Genomic DNA, 21,244 nt, shown 5'->3' on the forward strand with positions numbered 1-21,244 from the left:
TTCAGAGGCCTGGATTGATATGTGCGCTCCTAATTTTAACTTGGGTGACTCTTAAGATAAGTTTGTCCTTGATTTTCCTCATCCACTAAGACCACAGGAAGTGACCCTGGTGGCATACTAAGAGAAAGCCATCTGGGGGCTGAAATTTGTTCTGGGACCTCATAGAAGGTCTTGCATACAACCTTTCTTTTCCAAAGCAGAGTTTGGCTCGATTTACTAGTTTGATATATCTCCCTAAAAAGTCAAACTTCAAGACTTAATGACTAGATTTAAAAACTAAAAATGGGTTTGAAATACCATATCTAGGAGTGAATGAAGCCAGATAAAGGGTGGGAGGATAAGAAAATGTTAGGTGTAGAATCTCTAAAATAATGTGGTAATCCTGCAATTTGAAATTTCCTTGGTTCCTTTGGTTTCCTTTCTAAGAAAATAATCAAAGGCGCCAACCAGCAACCCAACTTTTAGCCTGACAGTTTATATTTTAGAGCTGTTACCTTTACACTCACGAAGGCTGAGTCCATGGAATATCCTCTTCTGGTAATTTCCAAGGGCAACATGCCCACATTCTCGCAGACCTCATATTCAGTCTGTGACCATTCAATATGAGACCACTTCAGTTCCAAACTGTGCATGAAAGGAAAAGAAAAAGGAAAATCACTTTTTAAAAATGCACAGTAAGTGCCTTTAGGGATCCTCTGCTTGGTAGGAGATTGAATCACTGGTTCATATCCTGGTGACAGACGTGGTTCACCAACCTACACCAGTGCTAAAAATTCCTTATGCTTATTTGATACATTTTAGCTCAAAAAGAACTTTTACTAACAATCTCATCTGATGCTTACAACAATGCCATGAGTTAGAAAGAGTAAGTATTAGAGTTCTGTTTTACAAATGCAGAAACTAAGGTTAAAAGGCTGTCAGAGGGACTCAAACATGAGTCATCTGAAGGGGCAAAGGGACCAGGAGCAGTGAAGTTCAAGGAGACACTTATTTATGGAAAGGACATTGATAGGAAATCTTCTCTCTTACTTTTTGGGCTTCACTCGTATATCAAGAACTGTTCCAGACGTAGACCTTCTCTGAACTTGGGTTCAATTTAATAACTAGTTATCTTTCAGGATGTGCCTCGGAATTACAATATGCATGGGTTTTATAACCATTATCTGTTCCTTCTTCTGTTCACATAAAAGGGCTGACATGTAGTTTGGATGCAGCAATACAACTGAAAAAAACCTGATAAATAGGGGGTGGTCTTTTTCACACAGTAGATTTAGTGAGCCCAACATTGGATGGAAACTGTCTACTTTACTCATAATATGGAAACTTTCCTTTTCTTTTTCAGAAAACTGGAGAAAATCAGAGACACAAGTGTACAGGACACAAGCAATCTTCACAATGATCATTTAACACAATTCCGTCATTTTGTTTCTTTCATTTTCCTTCCATTCTACGTTTGCAAACCCCTCAGTGGTTGCCTTACTATATCCCCAATCTTTCAATTGGATGTAGGCTCTTTCTTCTAGATTTCTTTTTTTTTTTAAGATTTTATTTATTTGACAGAGAGAGACACAGCGAGAGAGGGAACACAAGCAGGGGGAGTGGGAGAGGGAGAAGCAGGCTCCCCGCGGAGCAGGGAGCCCGATGCGGGGCTCGATCCCAGGACCCTGGGATCATGACCTGAGCCCAAGGTGGACACTTAACAACTGAGCCTCTTCTTGATTTCTTAATGCCTATTTTTTTACAATTTTTTTCTCACACAACTAGAAATTCTGGGTGCTGCCATGTAGAGTATGGGTTTCGTGGGGTTCTCCAGGCTTTGCTGGGGACCATTCATATTAGAGTAAGTTTATCCCCTAAAATCCACTTCGTGTCTTTGCACCAATCACATCACAGTCACATACTCTAAGTTCACCAGCAAGATAAACTCAATATCACTGTCTGTTACTCCAAGGACCATGGGCTAGGGCGGCAAGGTAGTGTGGGAGCATGCAATTATGGCAGAGGTTCATGAATCTATATAAACATACATGTTTATTCAATCAATACATATGAAATTGTTACTGGCATGCTGGGCTTCATAAAATTTTGACATGAAAACAGCATCCTAGTATTAGAAATATTGGGATCCTCATGGGTCTTCGATGTGACAATTCAAATCTGGCATGGAGCAGTCAAGAAAAAAAGAAATAAATGGCTATGCTTAAAGAATCATAAGATAATGAGCAACCAAGGCTATTATAAAAGCCAATAAAAATAACATGTGGCAAAGAATTCCTAAAGGACCCCACTAAGTGATAAGGGGGAAAAAAAATCAACAAGATGGATTGGAGCAAAGGACAGAAAGATGAAACAGGAAGGCAGAAGAGCAGTGGGAATGAGTGAAATAAAGATGGGTGGATTTCACCTAAGTCTCAATAAGGTTTAAGTGAGTTTCAATGTCCAATCTTCTGAGAATCCATCCATCCATCCGCTGCTAATGGGAACTATGACAAACAAAAATTCATCAAAGTCACTCTGCAGTTCCAGGTGACCTCAAGGCCTAAAGCTAAATGCAATTTGATTGCTGATCTAGATCCATAAAGGGACCACGCAGAGTGCTGTTCAGCTTCAAAGCATAAAGGGCTTTGGTGTTTGGGAAAGTGCGTGCATTTCCCTGATGCACGATTAGAATGCTGCATACTGCTTACAGGGTAAGGTTGTCATTACACAATGGTGTAGTTTCTTTTCTTAAAACTGCTCACTACAAATAATAAGATCTATTGGAAAACCACGAAACTAAGCCATACTTTCTAGAAAAACATTTAAATCACAAAGCACATGCACACCCATAGGGTAGGTGTAACGCATGTTTTGAATGTGTTTGGTTTTTGCAGTACTGAATTTGAGATCTTTCTATTGCTGAGGCTTGTTGCTTAAATTCTACGCAAACACCTGAAGGAAAAGAGAAATTCCACCTGCAAGAGGTCACACAACTGTATGCTGGGCATCATGTAGACAACCAAGATGCAGGAGCCCATGAGAGAGATTTGGAAAGCTCTGGATGTGTAGAGGTCATGTAGACAAGGCTTGGGTTGAATCTTCACATTTTAACCATCCCTCCCTTGTTCTATTGCCATTGGGCAAATCTCAATCTAAGGTCAGAAATGAAGTTTACGGACACACTTTATGTGAAACACATATGGCGATCATTTCAAGTCATTTAGCAAGAAGTGAGAACTCCTTAAAGCCCCAGGTCATGGTTTCTAACCTGGACACTATTGACTTTGGGACCAGATAGTTCTTTGTGGCTGAGCTGGCCTGTGCATTGGAAGATGGTTAGCATCGTCCCTGGCCTCTGCCCACTAGATGCAGTCACATCAGCCCCTCCAATCAAAACTGCTTCCAGAAATTTTCAAATGTCCCTGAGGGGTAAGTCATCCTCAGTTGAGAAACATTTCCCTCAGTGATTGCGAGGCACTTATCACAACAGGAAATTTGATTTAATGGGGAAACTGAATTTGAATTCCCAACAATCGCTACTGTGAATGGAAGCCATAGGATTGATCAGTGGAGATTAAATCGGATTAGAAGTCATGAGGCTTCTGGTCCCTCTGCCATGCACAAAATGATCTCAAAGTGCAGCACAAGGAAACTGTCTTGCTTTGTTTTGCTTCCTGTCTCCGTTTAATGCCTCTTCTTTTGTTTAACTTCAGCATATATTTTAAATTTACATATTGCCTTGTTATATTTTATATATTCATATAAGCAGCGATATGATTATAAATATTTTAACAATGGACTCTCCAGAGGGAAGATGTGTGTGTGTGTGTGTGTGTGTGTGTGTGTGTTTAATACTGATTTAAGGATGTATAGGACATAATTTATAAGTAGTAATATTAGATATGCTGCACTTTTATTGTAGATTTCAGTCAGCTGATTCTCAGATAACATTTTTGTTGACGTTCCTCTAACTTTTGGTATGAATATAAGAAAAGCCATTTAAATAACCAACTTAAAATTGCAATCCACAGGCGCCTGGGTGGCTCAGTCATTAAGCGTCTGCCTTCGGCTCAGGTTGTGATCCCAGGGTCCTGGGATCGAGCCCCACATCAAGCCCCACATCGAGCCTCACATCGAGCAGGAAGCCTGCTTCTCCTTCCCCGCCTCCTCCCCGCCTGTGATCTCTCTCTTTAAAAAAAATAAAGATCTTTAAAAAAATAAAAAGTAAAAAATAAAATTGTAATCCATCCCTTAAGCCCAGCATCTGTGATCCCCCTTAATCCTGACCAACTTTTTCATGTTCCAAAGTAGTATCATGTAGAACATACTATTTAATTTATTTAGATATGAAGTATGCTCCCGAGTAAACAGGGGCCTTTGGTTCACTGATGTATTCCCAAGTCCCCTGGAGAGTGGCTGGAAAACAATAAGTGCTCCATAGATATCTGTTCAACGAATGAAGGGACCTTGTTTACTCACTGTTTCCCAAGCTAAGTTGATCACCGAAACCTTCCGTCTCCCTGGCCCTATTAACATCATGTTTCACAAAATTTGAAAAAAATGCTAGGATAGATGATCCTCACATGTTCTTTCTAGTCCTTTCTTTGGTTCTTTAGCTATGATTGTCCTTTATTAGAGTATCGAGAAAGGATGGTGTTGACCAAAGAGCACTGGACCATAAAGCATGATTGCTTAACACACGCCTCTGGTATCTTCTAAGGTATGTGCATGATTCTCAACATTTGGCAATGTCTAGGGACAGCTTTGATTGTCACAGCTGAGAGGAGGGTGATAGTGGCATTTCACGGGTAGAGACGAGGGATGCTGTAAACAGCATGCAATGCACAGGACACCCTGCCTGCCCCAGCTCACCCCCAGCCCGTGACAAAGAATTACCTGGCCCAAACTATCAAGAGTGTTGCTGTAAATATTTATATATATATATATATATATATATATTTTCTGATATTTCATTTTGTGGCTACTTGAGTCATTTATATGAAGAAACAATTAACTGAAGGAAAGACTTGGGATTAAAACCCCAGCTTGGGATTTGGGACGTTAATCTAGGTTAACAAGAGTGTGTGAAAAAGGCACTTAGCTGTTCTATGCCTCAGTTTCCTCACTTCCCAAAGTGTAAATAATGATGAGTCTGTACTTCAAAGGGCTTAAATGAGCCTTAATGAATACTCATTAAGTATTTTGAGTTTCTCAGTGAAAGGTTTTATAAAAGCTAAAATTGTGATTAAATTATTCTTCCAACTAGATCTTCATGTATAATCAAGTAGCATATGACTTAAGAAAACTGAAAGGCTAAAAAATATTTTTCCGAGTATTCTACAACTTATCAATTCAGAGAGGATGTTATTAATCTCCATAATCTCATGCTATGAACACCTGTGTTTTCCATTTTGTCTTTCTCTTGTGGTAATGAGAAAACAGTGTTTAGCCAGGAGGCAGCACACTAAGTACCCAAAACAAGTGCTTTACCGTCAGACACACCTTGCAACCACTTAATAGTGTCTGATTCTGGTCAGTTACCCAGTCTCCCGAGGTCTCAGTTTTCATTAGCTTTAAAATGAGAATTATACTCATGTCAAATGATGTAAATTAAAATTTGTTTATATGTATAGAGCACCTGTACACAGTGAGTGCTTAATAAGTGCCATTTCCCTTTCCTTCTTCTGCGCTTTCTTCAATCTATCCGGAGAAAAACACTCCAACTTCCGGCTTTCAGGTAACGTGAAAACTTTACCTCGCCAAGAGTTTCAACCTCTTCCCCCGCAAGGTGTTTCATAAAAGTTGCTAAAGCCTCGCGGGGCGTGCCTGTTAGAAATTCCTTTGCTGTTTGATCTCTATTTGTCCCTTCTCTTCCAAAGCCAGGAATGAATAAGGGTAGCCAGAGGGAGGAGAAGAATCAGTCCTTGGAATCGTGCAGCAGCTGGAGAAGTGACCCAGAGCGATGAGGAATTTCAGCATGGGTCAACTTTTCTTTTGAAGTTCACTTTTTGTCCCAGTGAGAACCGAAAGAGATCAATGCAGGAGATGCGTGAAGAAACTGCCTTGGTCAGAAGCTGGCTGCATTCTGTGGTCTGCAAAGGCATTTTTGAACAGTGTGAGTCCTGTTTAGCTGAGTTTGGGAGCTCTGTGGACCATCTTGAGATGGGAGCGGGGCTAGAGAACCGATCTGGCGTGTGAGTGAGTCACGCCAAGGCACGAGCCAATAAAGATGAGCGCTCACTCTGAGGTCTTGAGGTCAGGGCTCACTTTCAGCTCTGCCATTTACTCCTTTCGTGACTTCTGGCCAATTACTTAAATGCTTTGAGCCTGATCTCCTTATCAGCCTCAGAGCATTGTATTTTGCAGATTAAATTAGACAACATATGTGAAAGCACCTAGTACAGTGCCTAAAATTTAGGCACTTGGCCAAATCTAAATCTTTATGCAAATTTCCATGAATCTCAGTGTTATAAAATAATTTCTATTTATGATAAAATGTCTCCCAAACGTATTCCATGAAAAATTTGTTCCATGAGCTAGTCTGGGGCAGGGTAGTGCCCCATATAGTCAAATCAAGTTGAGATATGCTACATACTATATCCCTGTTGCAGAAATTCCCACAGGAGCATCTCCATGATTCTGGGATGTGATGTAGTTAAACAGCATGCAAGTTAGCTAGCTAGCAAGAACTTGATTAAATCAAGATTTCCTAACACCTTTTCTAATGGAATATCTATTGACCCTTCAGATTTGATATTCTATAGAAATGTTGCAATAGCAAAAATTTACTAGCAATCAAGATTCTGAACATGGGTCCCTCTTGGTTTTTAAAAGAGCCTCCTTTCTACTCCAGATTGTACCCAATGTTCCCTTTAGCTTTATTACAGAAGGTTTTCACCCCGCCAAATAAACAGAGTATTAATCTATTAATCCTGTCCAAGCCATACAAGAACATAAAATTACACAAGACTTAGCTTATTGATGAAGAAGCATATTGACTGTTTACTTCGTGAATCATCTCAGAATCGATTTCTAATTAGAGATGGGCCACCAGATGTCTCCAGGATACTTCTTCAAAATAGTCAGTCTTGTACTCATATGAATGAACAACAGCAACCACCACCGCAAGTTACATTTGTCAAGGACTTTAAATGTACAAGATGCTCTCACATGTTTTGTCTCATTTGTTTCTCTAAACAAATTGTGATATCGCCCTCATCTGACAGAAGCGATAACTAAGGCTTGCACAATCACGTAGGTCAAAGGCAGACCCAAAGCTCAAGCCCTGTTCTTTGACTCTAAGTCCAGTGGCTTTTTGTTTGTTATCTATACCATAATTCCCAGTGTGTTGGACATGGAGCACACGTTCATATTAATAGCTGTAACTTACTTTTTTAAAAAAGAGTATGGATTCCTCCTTTTTTGCTGCCTGGGTGGTCAATGACTGGAGAGAAAGAAGGGAGATAAGTCTGCCGCTCCTTTCCCGGGAGGCCAGTTTAGCTGACTTGTTAAGAGAGGGCAAGAAGTTCTTTAGTGCAATAAGGAAAACCTTCCTTCACTAATTAGTTGCATGAGCCTACACGAGTCACCTCCTATCTCCGTGTTTCAGTTTTCTCATGTATAAACTCTGGATTATGATGGTACCTAACTGATTGGTGGTTGTGATGATTAAAGAAGAGCAATGAAGCAGAGTAGAGGGCGCCTGGATGGCTCACTTGCTTAATCGTCTTCCTTCAGCTCAGGTTATGATTTCGGGGTCCTGGGATCGAGCCGTGCATCGGGCTCCCTGCTCAGCGGGGAGTCTGCTTCTCCCTCTCCCTCTGCCCCTCCCCTGCTTGTGCTCTCGCTCGCTCTCTCGCTCGCTCAAGTAAATAAACAATATCTTAAAAAAAAAAAAGAAACAGTAGAAAACAATTGTACTGCAAATACCTGTAATATATATTGTGCATGTAACTAGGCTCTTGCGGGCTGTTTTGGAAAGACGACTATTCACAACATTGTTTCTTACTGGAATAACCGGCTTCTTGCTCCAAAAAACATCTATTTTATAAATGAGGTTAGGGACAATTATACCACTCACAAATTATGAAGGGAAGTGCTGAGTAATTTCTATCTCCCCCTACCACTCTAAAGAAAACAATATATGTCAGAATCAAATCAGAATGACTTCTGGGTTAAGCCCTGACAGGCATATTTTACATCATCTTGTTCCGTTGGTTCCAATCATTTCAAGCTGATTTAAAAATCTCTTTAGCAAGGTACATGAAAATTGATATCACAGAAGCAGGAGTCTATTTAAAATAGCCTCAATTAAGGTTATAAATTCTTCTGTGATTCTCCTATGAATTTGAGAATTACTTAACAACATAAATCATCTTCAAAAGCAATGCCCTTTGTAACAATGAGGAATGAAAAGGGTGTGCAGTTGAAGCGGTATCAATCTAGCACCACTGCGGGAGAAAAAAAATCCTCTCAGCCATGCTACGTTCACATGTGGAGGCACAGCAGTGAGCATTAGGTCACCAACAAGTCTAGTCCATAGTTCTGTTCTTTAGTTGAATTATTAAAAAGCAAATGTAATCAATTTATTAATGATTTTGGAGCAGGACTTTTCTTCATTTTTCTCGAGAACTAGAAGACACTCGTCTGAAATTGCAATTAGGTAATATATTTTCTATAAAGACTGTAATGCCAAGGAATCATTTCTCCTGGACAAGATCAGTTGAATGGGTGGTGGTCCTCCATTTTAGTTTTATAAACTCATGATTATAGCTTAACGGCAAAGCCCAGGTCTTCCTTATTCATGCCTGTTTCCCCAACATCTAGGACTGTGGAACCTGGCATATGCTAGCCACTCAATAAAAATCTGTGAAGATTATGAATCTGAGCCAGGTACTACCCTTTATCAGGGCAAATGGAGGCGGGACTCCGGGAATGAATTTTGCGGAGGATACATTTTTCTAACAATGACTATAGAGACCTCTGCTGGCAATTGTTGGAACTACAATTCAGAGCCAGAAAAAGTTAAGAATGGCGAGAACAGAGGTGAATTTGTTTTCTTCCTTTGTCCATATTCTGTCATAAAAGGTCCAGAAAGGGGCTGTACTCGCTTACGATGTGTGGTTTTACGAGGTTACAGCAAACACTGAAATTGGATAAATGAGCAACTTTTCTATGAGAGCACTGGGAAAGGTGTCAAATTTCAAAAGGAAAACACAGCATTAGGAGAATCGGACTCTGATTTTAATATTTCTGTGATTATCTGATAACTGGTAAGTTATTAAAGCTCTACATTCAAGAGAAATTTAGAACAGGGGCCCAGTCAGAAATATTAGGATGGTTCCTCTTGTTCATTGTGAGGATGTTACCCTTGTACATTTCATACAATTTCGAAGTGTCCCTTAGTATTTTTCCAAGTCTATTTTCCCTTTTACACTGTCTTCATCTTACCTGTGATCTGTTTATTAATTTATAGAAGCAGTCTCATCTTTGGAGGTGAGAGATGTTTTGCGGACCCTTCCTGACTACCCCATTCTTCCTGCTGTAGGTATTTTCAAAGACTGGTTACTAACGCAGTCCTAGAGTGACCTCTTGCTGCACGATTCGTCCATGAGCCTGCAAGCGCAGTCCTGGATGTGAGTGAATTATCAAGACAGAAACCGCTCTGTGTGCGAAAGTGTATGCATTTACATGAGTAATATGAATGATCCAGCACTCTATACCTTAACTTTTTAATATTCCCATGCCCTGTAAGGCTACTGGCTTTCCCATTATCATACATTAGAAAGAAAACTCTTTCTGCAAAATAAATTCGATGAGCTTCTAAAATGGCCTACCAATTTATCTTTGGATTTTGTTTGAAAAGAATATTTCACATTCATAATCAGATATATTCTGGACATTATGTATAAGACCACTAAAGAAGCAAAATCATTTACATTTGAGGAGTCGCAGAGTTCCCTGTGGGGTCCATGATTTGAAATTCCATGATATCTGAATTCACTTCCAAAGATGGGTTTATGATGTAAAGAATGGTCTTACTGTTTAAGTCCTTTTGGATAAATTTCTCATGGATAAATTCACCTACAAGAAAGAAAGAAATGAATTTCAAGGGGAGTGATACGAAATATTAAGTAAAAGCTCATAAATTATATGGCTATTTTATTTTAAGCACAGCTTTAAAAACAGCCAAAGTATATATTTTTAAAGAAATTAACATTATTGCAAGCATCTTAAAACTCATATGCAATAAGCTTAAATTAGCCTTAAAATTTACTTTGGCTCAGAAATATTGTGCCTTAAAGAAAATATAAAAATAGAGGGAGAGTAGGAAGATACAGTAATAAAATCTCTAATTCTGTGCCATCCTTTTTAGCGACATATTTTGATCATTGTCTTCATAAAGCAGAAATAATATACAATCCAGAGAAACCATTATAGCCCTCCCAATTTTTTTTGGTTAGTGAACTGACATCATTTAGAATTCCTGATAAAAAGAAAATTAGTCACAAGTATGAAATTGGTCCTGACACTGTGTGTTCCTCTGAATATATTATAATCTGGATGTTAAAAAGAATTATAAACAATAAACAGCTGTGTATCGGTATTTGATTCTCCCACTCAAGATGAATTTAGGAAAGCTCAGCCTCAAACCCTCTTTAGCACCCATATTGATTTATAAACTGAATCTATCAGTAAGCCCTGGGGAGTGTTTACCAAATGGGCCTACACTTAATTAAATTACTCTCTAGCCTTGCCAGCTACGGGGTATTTTAAGATGAGCAATTACAAGGATTAAGGAAGGCAGTACCTGTTGTGTTCTCCAGATGTCCATGTTGGGGGCCTCGTAAAATCTTAAAGATGATCAGATCGTCATCGGTGTCAGGGTCTGATGCCTTCAACACGTGGGAAGTGAGGTAAATCCCGTAACAGCCATTTTTTAGGAGCCCCACTTGAGAAGGGGAATGCAAGTGTGTGATGTAGGGGGCTGTTTTGTCCAACTGGTCAACCTGGATAGTCAATAATTATGTACAATCTTATACAAAGGTTTCTCATCTCCAAGCAACATAGGGTTTTAATGGTTAACAATGATAATCTATCCCAAATTTCAGATTCCTTATCCTCCTCATTTGTTCATTTCTGCTAAAGGCTGGCTCGTTCACCGTATCCTCAGTAAATATCATAATGCCTAGAACAAAGGCTAACTTTCCATTGTAAACTTTGATCCAGCTTTGTTAATGGTCCATTGTCTGGCTCTCCTATTAGGACATAATCTCCCCGATGGCAGACATCATGTCTCCACCCCTACCTACCCTTCCCTTTATTCCCTGCACCTGGCATAGCGACTGAACCGTAAGAGCAGCTCAAGGGATACTTGTTGAATTAATACATTAAAATTGACCCAAGAATTGTACTGCAAACTTAACACTAGCTCCAGAGGAGAATTCTTCCATTTTCCCAGTATTTGGTGATATACAGAAATAAGCTTATAAAGATATACATAAGGATATGCATCACGAATGCATTGAACGTTTTGGGGGCATGTCTTTGCTCAAATGGCATAAATGTTGGATAAGAAACAGAAACAGTGGGGCACCTGGGTGGCTCAGCTGGTTAAGCATCCGACTCTTGATCTCAGAGTTGTGAAATCGAGCCCTGAGTGGGCTCCACACTGAGCATGGAGCCTGCTTAAGATTCTTTCTCTCCCTCTCTCTGTCCCTCCCCTCCCACTCACACACACTCTCTCTCTCTTAAAAACAAACAAAAAAAACAGAAATACTTCAGTAAGAAAAAATTGAAAAGTGATTATTTATAGGCATTTGTGTATTTAATTCACGGAGGATGAGAACCAGGTCACTAAACAGGAAGACTCAATTGGCAAAAATACTGAGTGGATGGGCAACTTACTCATGAGTGCAAGAGGCACAGAGGCTCAAATACAGCAAAAGGCCTCATTCAGGTATGGTATGAAGCTCGGTCCATCTTGCAAATGACTGTTGGAAGTTAGGGAAGGAGCAGGTTTGAATGGAGAAGCACAGTTCACCACTCATACTGGAAAACAAGTGTAGGACCATGGTCTCCATTCCTATTACTCCTAACCATTCAATTCTTAACTTCATTTATCCCAGAATGATACTGTTGTAAATCTTGGTTCACCCTAGCTGAGTAAAAAGTGCCATGATAAGACTTGTAGAGTCTTGTATGGGATGATATATAGGATGATGTAATAAACTATTATTCAGCTATTTTAAAAACCGAGGTAGGAGGAACTGAAAATAAATAATTTCCACAACTGAGTGTGAACTGGTAAAAAAAACAACCCAAAAAACCCAGTAAGTTGTAGAATAGGAGGTGACTATAGTATCATTTTTGTTCATCTATATGTTCATACCGACATAGACAAAATTCTGGGAGCATTTACACAAACCTGTTCAGTTGTCTTGGGGTGGGGGAAATATCAGGCTTCATTACGTATTTTACGTATTTCTATATGGAATTTTCTAACAACCAAATATTTTTTTCCCTCTCAGGTTAGCAAGGTTCTTTTTTTACTTACAAAAATAATCATACATCATGTTGGTAACTGTTTAGAGGCGCAGGCATTTTTATCTTTTGCTGGAGGGGTGCAAGTTTTCTGGAAAGAAACTTGGCATATATATATATATATATATATGTATATATGTATATAATGTATATATACTCTGATCAAAACTTTCACTTTTTTGAGTATGTCCTGCAGAAATAATTAGATATGTACACAAAATGTGTGCGGGTACACACATATATATATATACACACACATATATTCATATATGTTCATTAAATATAATTTATAATAGCAATTAACAAAAAAATCCATAAAACTGTAAGTCCAACAGGGGATTTATAAACCATCTCTACCTGACACTGAATGGTATTCAGCCTTTAAAAATTATGTTTTCAAGAAAGATCTAATGACATTAGGAAATTTTTATAACATCATGAAGAGTAGAAACAGGCAACAATTTTCAAAAGTTACCGTCATTCTCTTCTAAAAAGTGTGCATGACAACCTCAGCTGTGCAATCGGGTGGGAGGCAGGGAGTCAAATAGTGATCATGGTCTTTTGTGGGAGAAGCTCCTTCAACCATGATGGCCAATAGGCTAGTAGGAGGGATGGTGAATGACAGGTGAGAAAAATAAAAATACTCGGAGCCATGAAAAAAATCCTCAATGTTATAACCAGCTGAATGCAGGTGTGGGTTGTTTTTTTTTTATGTTGTATTTTCCTTAAAATCAAAAGTGCTACAAAAGGAATGAATGGCTGTTGTGATCATTTGTTTTAAAAATATTTTTTAAACATATATATTTAAATTTGTTTATATTTAAATCTTTCTATAAACATAAATTCATATATATTTAAATTTTTAGTATATATTTAATATATATGTTAAAATATTTAATATATTTAAAATATATTTTTAAACATATTTTAAAAATAAAAACTCTGGTTACATGGTCTCCTGTTGTGTCTCCTGTTGTGTGACCAAAGGGTCACACTTGCCCCTAATCTCATTAAACTTCTTCAAAAATAGGTCTTCTGGCTTAGTAGATCAGAAGCATTTGAAAATACTGGAGTCCAAGGCATTTTTTTTTTTTTTCAAGGAAAAGAAGGCTACATCCTTTGAGAACTTGGGTTCACTGAAAATCATCTCAGACACGCGTAAACCATCGAAAGCAGCGACACTGGTCCTTCCTCCCTCACCACCAGCCCCATCCCCATTTAGAGAAGAGTACAAGACTCACTGCAGCAAGACTGCAGTGTCCTGGTCAGACAGCCATGATTACCTACAACATGGATGTCAGGTTGTGCACACTGGTATCAGCGGAACATGGCTGTGTTTTATCCTTGTGAAGTCCGGCGGCTTTGCCCTCGGTTCCACTCAGGATGGGACCAGAAGAGTGGTGCACCCCCACTTGGAAGATTTATTTGGGCAAACTTGTGACTCAGTGGTGGACATTAGCTTGTCTTAACCAAAGAAGCTCTTGAAGGCAAGAGACTGAGGGGCATCCACCACTTAATTCCTAAACTGCCTGACCTCTCTGCTCTGAAAGACCAGAAAATTTGGGGGAATTATGGGAGAAAGTTTGAGGCTTTCCTTATCTACACATAACTGGATTGTATGGCAAAACATACCTTGTACTTTGGATGAAAAAGAACCTTTACAACATATATCCAACATTTTCCTATCAGTAAATTCTGCAACTACCAAGAGATCACTCTCTTACAATAACTGTTCTCTGTAAGATGAATGTTGGTGTTGGGACAGGCCTGATTTAAGTTCTGATACTTCTTCTTTATTATTATTTTTTTAAGATTTTATTTCTTTATTTGACAGAGAGACACAGTGAAAGAGGGAACACAAGCAGGGGGAGTGGGAGAAGGAGAAGCAGGCCTCTCGTGGAGCAGGGAGCCCGATGCGGGGCTCGATCCCAGGACCCTAGGATCATGACCTGAGCCAAAGGCAGACGCTTAATGACTGAGCCACCCAGGTGCCCCAGGCTGTTACTTCTTCTAAATTCTACTCTCTTTTCCTTCTCTACTCTGCAGCATAGGAAGGAACTCTTATGCCTGTACTAGAATGTATAACTCCTATAAATTTGCAGCCAAATAGACTGAGAAAAGTATTATTGGTTGGACAGTACAGTGACATTTCTCTACCTAGTGTGAGCAGTGAGGAGTCAGGAAAAAATATATTAATAGAATGAAGAGTGAGATGAGACAAATAACAATTAAAACATATAATTAAAAAATAATTTTACAACATACAAAGTACTTCTTTAATACTGTGTCAATGATATCAGTACCTTCTCTCTTCTCCCAGTGCATCATAATTTTATGACATTTTTCTGGGCCTTCCTAGAGCCAAAGACTCATCCAGCATCCACTCTATGTTACCATGACTCCCCACCTTTCTACTCAGATCCCACCTTAGATAGAGGCTGTGATTGTTCATTTTATGCATCAACTTTGCTGGCTATGATGCTTGTTGTTCGGTCAAACAGCAGGCTGGATGTTGCTGTGAAGGTATTTTTTAGTTGTGATTAACATTTCAGTCAGTTGACTTTGAGTAACGCAGATTACCCACCATAATGTGGGTGGGCCTTGTCCAATCAGTTGAAGACCTTAAGAGCAAAGACTGAGGTCCCTTAGATAGGAAGCAATTCTGCCTCCAGACTGCCTTTGGGCCTGAGACTTGCAACATCAATTCCTGCTGGGATTTCCATCCTGCTGGCCTGCCTTGCAGATTTTAGACATGTTAGACCCTTCAATGGTGAGCCAATTCCTGAAAATAAATCTCTTTTTCCTTTCCTTTCTCTATATACATCCCATTTGTGCTGTTCCCCTGGAAAACCCTGACCAATACAGAGACTAAAGAGCAAGGGAAAATTATGATTATTTTACATAATCAGAAGGTATCCTGCAGTGACCCGCAGATTTATCTCTTCTACAGTTGGTAGAAGTGGGTAGAACAGGATAAACTACATCCAAGGAGAGTGGATTCAAGGGTCTAAGAAACAGAGTATGCGTGAGGTGTTTTGACTAAAAAAAGAAAAACACATTATGCCCTCCCAAAATCATCCTACTAGTCAGCACAACTGTGGCAGAGCTGTGCCAGAGGAAGGGCACAGAACCGGGGATCAGAAAGACTGGGGGTCTTTATACGGTTTTCATCACATTATTGACCTTGTGAACTCCTGGACACCTATTAAATGTGGATAATAAAACTTCCCGAGAAAGAAATGAGCTTTACGTGAAGTGGGTCTGACCCACAGCTAACGCTCCAACACTCGTAGCTGCTACAGTTGTTTTCCCATCATTATTTCACGTGTAATATTGATGCAGCCTTGTACATTTTCATGTGTTCAGTGGAAAACCGTTAAAATGCCAGTAGATGATGCAAACCAATAGGTAGCATCATAATAGTACACTTAGATATTACAACAGTAGGTACAAGGTATCGAATATCTAATATATTTCAGGGAATATACTAGCGTCTACCATATCTAATCTGATTTTATTCTCACCACAATGCTGTAAGGGATGGTTTTCAAAGGAGGAAAGGTTGAATCAGAAGATTTAAAGGACTCTCTTAAGGTCATACAGCTAATAAATGGCAAACCTAGTCAATAAATTCCAACCTAGTCAAGTCTGACTCCAAAGCCCATGTTTTCTGCTTCTGTCTTACCACAGACTCTTGCTCATAGCCTGCATGCAGGCACCGCCTCTGTCTTGTCCATATGAATATGTCTGATGCCTTGCATTATTATGTCCATATTAATATGCCTGACATGCTGTAGACCCACCGCACAGCACATATTTTAATGAAAGAAGGAAGGTCGGGACGCCTGGGTGGCTCAGTAGGTTAAGCGTCTGCCTCTGGCTCAGGTCATGATCCCAGGGTCCTGGGATCGAGCCCCACGTCTGGCTCCCTGCTCAGTGGGAGCATGCTTGTCCCTCTGCCTGTCACTCCTCCTGCTTGTGCTCTCTCTCCAACAAATAAATAAATAAAATCTTTAAAAAAAAAAAAGGAAGAAGGAAGGAATAGAGGAAAGTTGTTTTCTCTAGATCTGTGCCAATGACCCGTGGGTTTGTCATACTTGCCTGGATGGTGAATGACACAGGCTCTTGGCCCACTCTCCCATCCACAACAAAGCCTTGGTTTGTCCTATCTGTGGCCACAAAGGTAAAGCAGTCAACCCGGGAGTCCCCTCCCAGGTGCCGGTAGGCCACATCCCTGCTGTCCACATCCTGCTGAGTGAAGTTGTGTTGAAGTAGCTCTGTCCCCCGCAGGTAAAGCTGGCCTTGTTGTGGGAGCTGGGCCAACACGAAGGTGAGCTTCTCCGCTGGGGTGTCAGGGTCGGTCAGCTGGAGGAGGTCAGGGGAAAGCAGGCCTGTGGCGCCTTCGGCCAGTCTCAGCCCCCTGTTCCTGGTCACCACAGGTAAGGCTCTGTCCACGGTCTCCAGGGTGATCTCAAACACCCCGTGTTTGGTCTGCAGGCCATTGCTGACGAGGAATCTGGCAAAGAGAGGCAAGGGCAGCCTTCAGCATGTAATCTTGTGTCACCATCTACTGGAATGAAATGATAACAATACACACCTTTTACTTAAGGACATGTCATGCTGGGACTCAAATGAAAACCCAAGGGCAGATCCTTCAGAAGGACACTGGTCTATCTGTTAAATCAGTCACTAGGTAGCACACCAATTACCTACAACATTCTGCGCCCAAAAGTATTTTCTCAACAACACTGGCGGCAGACTCATGTGATCAAGCAGGCTAATTCTGCCAGTGGGATTTCTCAGGCTCGTCAGCATTTAGAATCCCTTGCCCCAAATAGGAATTTCACATACAAGTAGACCCCTTGCGTGAGTTTGAAGAATACATTCATTTTATATGTTTATAATTTTGCAACTGTATTTTCTTTGTAGGCATTTAATAAGGTAAGCTTTTAAGACTGATAATTGGGGGCCAATCCAATGACTGATTTTGGCTATTTCATTTTATTCATATATTTTTGTGGTAAATTCCTTCTTTTAAAAAAAATTTATTTATTTATTTATTTGAGAGAGAGAGAGAGAGAGCACAAGCAGGGGGAGCAGGAGAGGGAGAATCGGACTCCCCGCTGAGCAGGGAGCCTGATGCAGAACTCGCACCCAAGACCCTGGGATCATGACCTGAGCCGAAGGCAGACGCTTAACTGACTGAGCCACCCAGGCGCCCCTTCCTGGTAAATTTCTTAACAGGAAATCACATTACTCAGCCACGTAATCATGCCTAACTCATCTCCCCTCCCCGAGCCTCATTTTCACCCTTCTGGAAAGTAAAAGATTGGACCAGACGATTGCTAAGGACCATCAAACTTTAAAACATCATGTGATGCTCTAATCTCTTATATTTTTCCTGTGCTTCTACATTTGCCCCTTACAATATATATGGGAGTTACACTAGACAAGGATTACTTACCTAATTTAAAGAAAAAAAAATTACAGCAGAAAGGTACACAACGTAGCAGGAGATCATAAGGCAAGTAGGAGACAGAGCTGGGATTAGAACCAGGTTTCTGGACCCATACCTCCTGCTCTTACAGAGTTTTTAATACAGGCCAGTTTAACAAACCACAAAGACAGACTTGTGGTACCTGAGCACCACTGCAGAATGATAAAGAGAACGCTCAAATGCTATCAACTCAAGGTACACAAAATCTCTCACACACCCTTGGATTTGTGATTCCATAATGTGCTTTTGATTTTATTGTTCACTAAATCCAGTCCACCCACCACTGCCAATGTCAACACAAAAACCAATCGAAATGATCTCTAGAACCTGTCCAGTATAAGTTTGATTTGAAAGGCAATTGAGAGTATCGTGAAATTAAGCAAACCAAATGCACTACTGAAACTCCAAAAAGTTAGCAAATCACTACTCCCAAGTGGAGTTGACGAATTCACTGTAGACCAAAGAGGTGTACTTCGCTATAATCATGGAGTTGTATCTGTTAGTTTTTCCCCATGTACTGTGGTTGCCAGAAATATTCATGGAGGAGATACTCTTATATTCCACAGATGTAAAAAAAAACAAAACAAAACAAAACAAAACTCTAAAAAAATGTTTTCGTAGAATATAACCTGAAATTATAAAAGAATTTTCTTTGGATGTTCTTTTTTTTTTCTTTTTAACTAGAGAAGATACGAGGTTTATATTTATTTTACTAATCTGACAAATTTGACTAACAAGTTCTTTATTCTTTGTAAAATGTGTCTTGTCCTTCAGGGTTTAAGGGTCGATGCTTTGCTTGAAACGAGGTTGTATGAGCACTAACAGTTGACCAGCCCACCTGAGGAAGAGGGCTCAGAGAAAGGAGCAACTGAACAGAAAGGAAAGGAACAGTTTGGCTGAGCAGAGATTTCACCTTGAAGGCTAAGCTAAAATTTTTGAGCTTTCTAATTATCTAGTTGATAAGACTGCCTACAAGGAAAAATACGATGTGATGCACAGAAAAACGAATCTATTCCTTTTTGCTAAGTGAACTCAGTAAGTGGAAAATTTCAAATAAAGTAAATTTTTGACATTTCACACACCTTGACTTCTAAAGAATATAACCTGGTTTTTTTTTTTCTCCACAGCATTATTTTTACAATCTGAACAAAGATACTAACTTTAGAATTGTACACTGAGTGAAATCACAAGGTTTCCTTAAAAAAACAATCAGTTTTTCTTTTGTAAAGCTAAACGTTTACTGAGTACGTTTGAAGCAAATAGGAGAATTTCATTGCTGGATCATGAGCGTTTACAAAATAAGTTATTTTTGAAAAAGCAAGAAGACACGCACCCAGAAAAATATCCGTCTGTTTGTCATCTTTGTACTTATTAGTCACTTTGGCAGTTTCAAATGTCAAGTGATATGCATTTTTAAGATGAAAATCATGATCTGTTTCTCAGGGAGAGCTTTTCATGGAATTATGCTTTTATTCCGTTGTTTTCCTGTTACTTTTTCAGGTCTCCTTCCCTGGAGCCTATCATCTAACCCGAAGTAAAAGAAAAGGAGACTAGGCATTCCCTCGGTGTCTCCAATTTCTCTTTTCTCCACTTCACCCCTCCAGAAACATGTTTCACACCTCCCATTTCAAATAAAGTGGCTCTCTACTCTCTATCAGGTCCCTATCTCACAATGTGCTCTTGTGGGAAGTTTTAAATCAGCTGTTATTATGGAGTAGCACAAATGTAAGCGAAAAGAAATGCATTTTTAATATTAGTTATGATTCATGGAAATTAAAGAATTTGTGCCCCATTAAAAGCATGTCAAATATGGGTGAAGAAGAAATGCGAAAAGAGGAGAGAGATGGGGGTCAGGAGTAAGGAGCTTCAGGGGTGCTTGAGTGAGTCACGGGGGCCGTTCCGACTTTCCCCTATGGAGACTGAATTCTGAAAACACCTCGAAGCTCAGTCTCAGGACAACCATGATTATCTACCAACGCATGACCTGCGTGAGGACACTGAAATTATCTTACGATTCAGGCTGTCCGTCTCAGACTCCTCCCTGACTGATGATGGGGATCTGACCACGTCGGAAATCGGCAGCCTGCCATCAGACAGATGGGACTGAAGGCAAGGGAAGCCAGGGACTGTATAAGAGTAAGAAATATGTTTACTGAGGCCCGTGTTCCCAGCTGGGACACCAAGGCAGCTGCCTGTGCTGACCGAAAGCTAATAAGCCAGTGGTAAAAAGGATGAAATTTCTCAACATGACTGGATCAAACACCTCATTCCACTTTCACAAGTAACAATGCAAACCAGTCACGGGCCGAGAAACATTATCAGAGGGAGACAGGGTGAATGGTCATGGTTGGCTTCCCAGTCAAAATAAGCCTAGCAGAACAAGGGCACCAAGGTCAGTGCTGTTCGCGTCTGCCAAGGTTGACCAGATGATCTTCCAAATGCTATCCCCTGCTGCCCCCAAAGAAACCTTCCAAATCTATTTTCAAGTTTTAAAACAACAGTGCCATTGCTATGATGTTATCCATTCCAAGGTTAAGAAGCTGGTGGTATCAAGGTAGCAGCTTCTTCTGGGGATCCGTTTTTGTTTAATTTCCCTCATTAAGCCCCCCTGAAAAGAGATACAGCCAGGATTGACCACTGTCCTCATGAAATTTGGGGAGTGACTCACAGATTTGTCTAGGGTGCCTGCCTGGTCTGATTTCACCATTACCATGGTGCTTTCAGGCTTTCTGCATTTCCTGGCAATAGAGTTGGCTGAAGAATCTGCCATCTGTCATGGCATTTAAAAGATAAAAATGGAATCATAAATAGAGCCAGTTCCTCGGGAAAAAAAAAAAAAAAAAAAACAAAGTCCAGCCAGCATGTCAAAATGGAGGACATTAGCATGTTCTTTTAGTCCCCGGCTGGCAGCAGCTGAAGTCAGCTTGCTAATCACTTGGTGTCATCTGTCCTCAAATGTGCTGCCAAATCTTTCTTCCAGGCCAGCAGCACCAAACAATGCAGGGGAAATTTAGGATTCACAAAATATTTTTGCAGAAGGTAAAATCTGACCATTAAACTCCACCGTTTAATTAATGCTGCCATATCTTACATTAAAAAGAGAAGGGGGCAAAAATCCTCTGCCGCAGAATTTATCTCCTCTACCCAGCCAAATTCCTTGCCAGATTTAACAACAAGCAACATAAATTTGGGTGATTAGATTGGTTGCATATATTTAATTTTTAA

General features: G+C 40.0%; 1 protein-coding gene across 4 annotated transcripts in view; it reads right to left on the reverse strand.

Annotated features, from left to right (window-relative positions):
• Window positions 1-21,244, reverse strand: part of FREM1 (FRAS1 related extracellular matrix 1) — a 176,392-nt gene that overhangs the window by 27,501 nt on the left and 127,647 nt on the right. For all 4 annotated transcript variants that reach the window (XM_088018775.1, XM_028107286.2, XM_028107288.2 and 1 more), the window contains 4 exons: window positions 16,624-17,038; window positions 10,790-10,988; window positions 9,918-10,062; window positions 495-624 (listed from right to left, as the gene is read on the reverse strand). In XM_088018775.1, coding sequence (XP_087874901.1) covers window positions 495-624; window positions 9,918-10,062; window positions 10,790-10,988; window positions 16,624-17,038 — 889 coding nt within the window. The remainder of the gene's footprint in view (window positions 1-494; window positions 625-9,917; window positions 10,063-10,789; window positions 10,989-16,623; window positions 17,039-21,244) is intronic.

This window comes from Eumetopias jubatus, unplaced genomic scaffold (assembly GCF_037043125.1).
Source record: "Eumetopias jubatus isolate StellerSeaLion01/CBP00866 unplaced genomic scaffold, mEumJub1_p1.0 scaffold_15, whole genome shotgun sequence".
Lineage (NCBI taxonomy): Eukaryota > Metazoa > Chordata > Mammalia > Carnivora > Otariidae > Eumetopias > Eumetopias jubatus.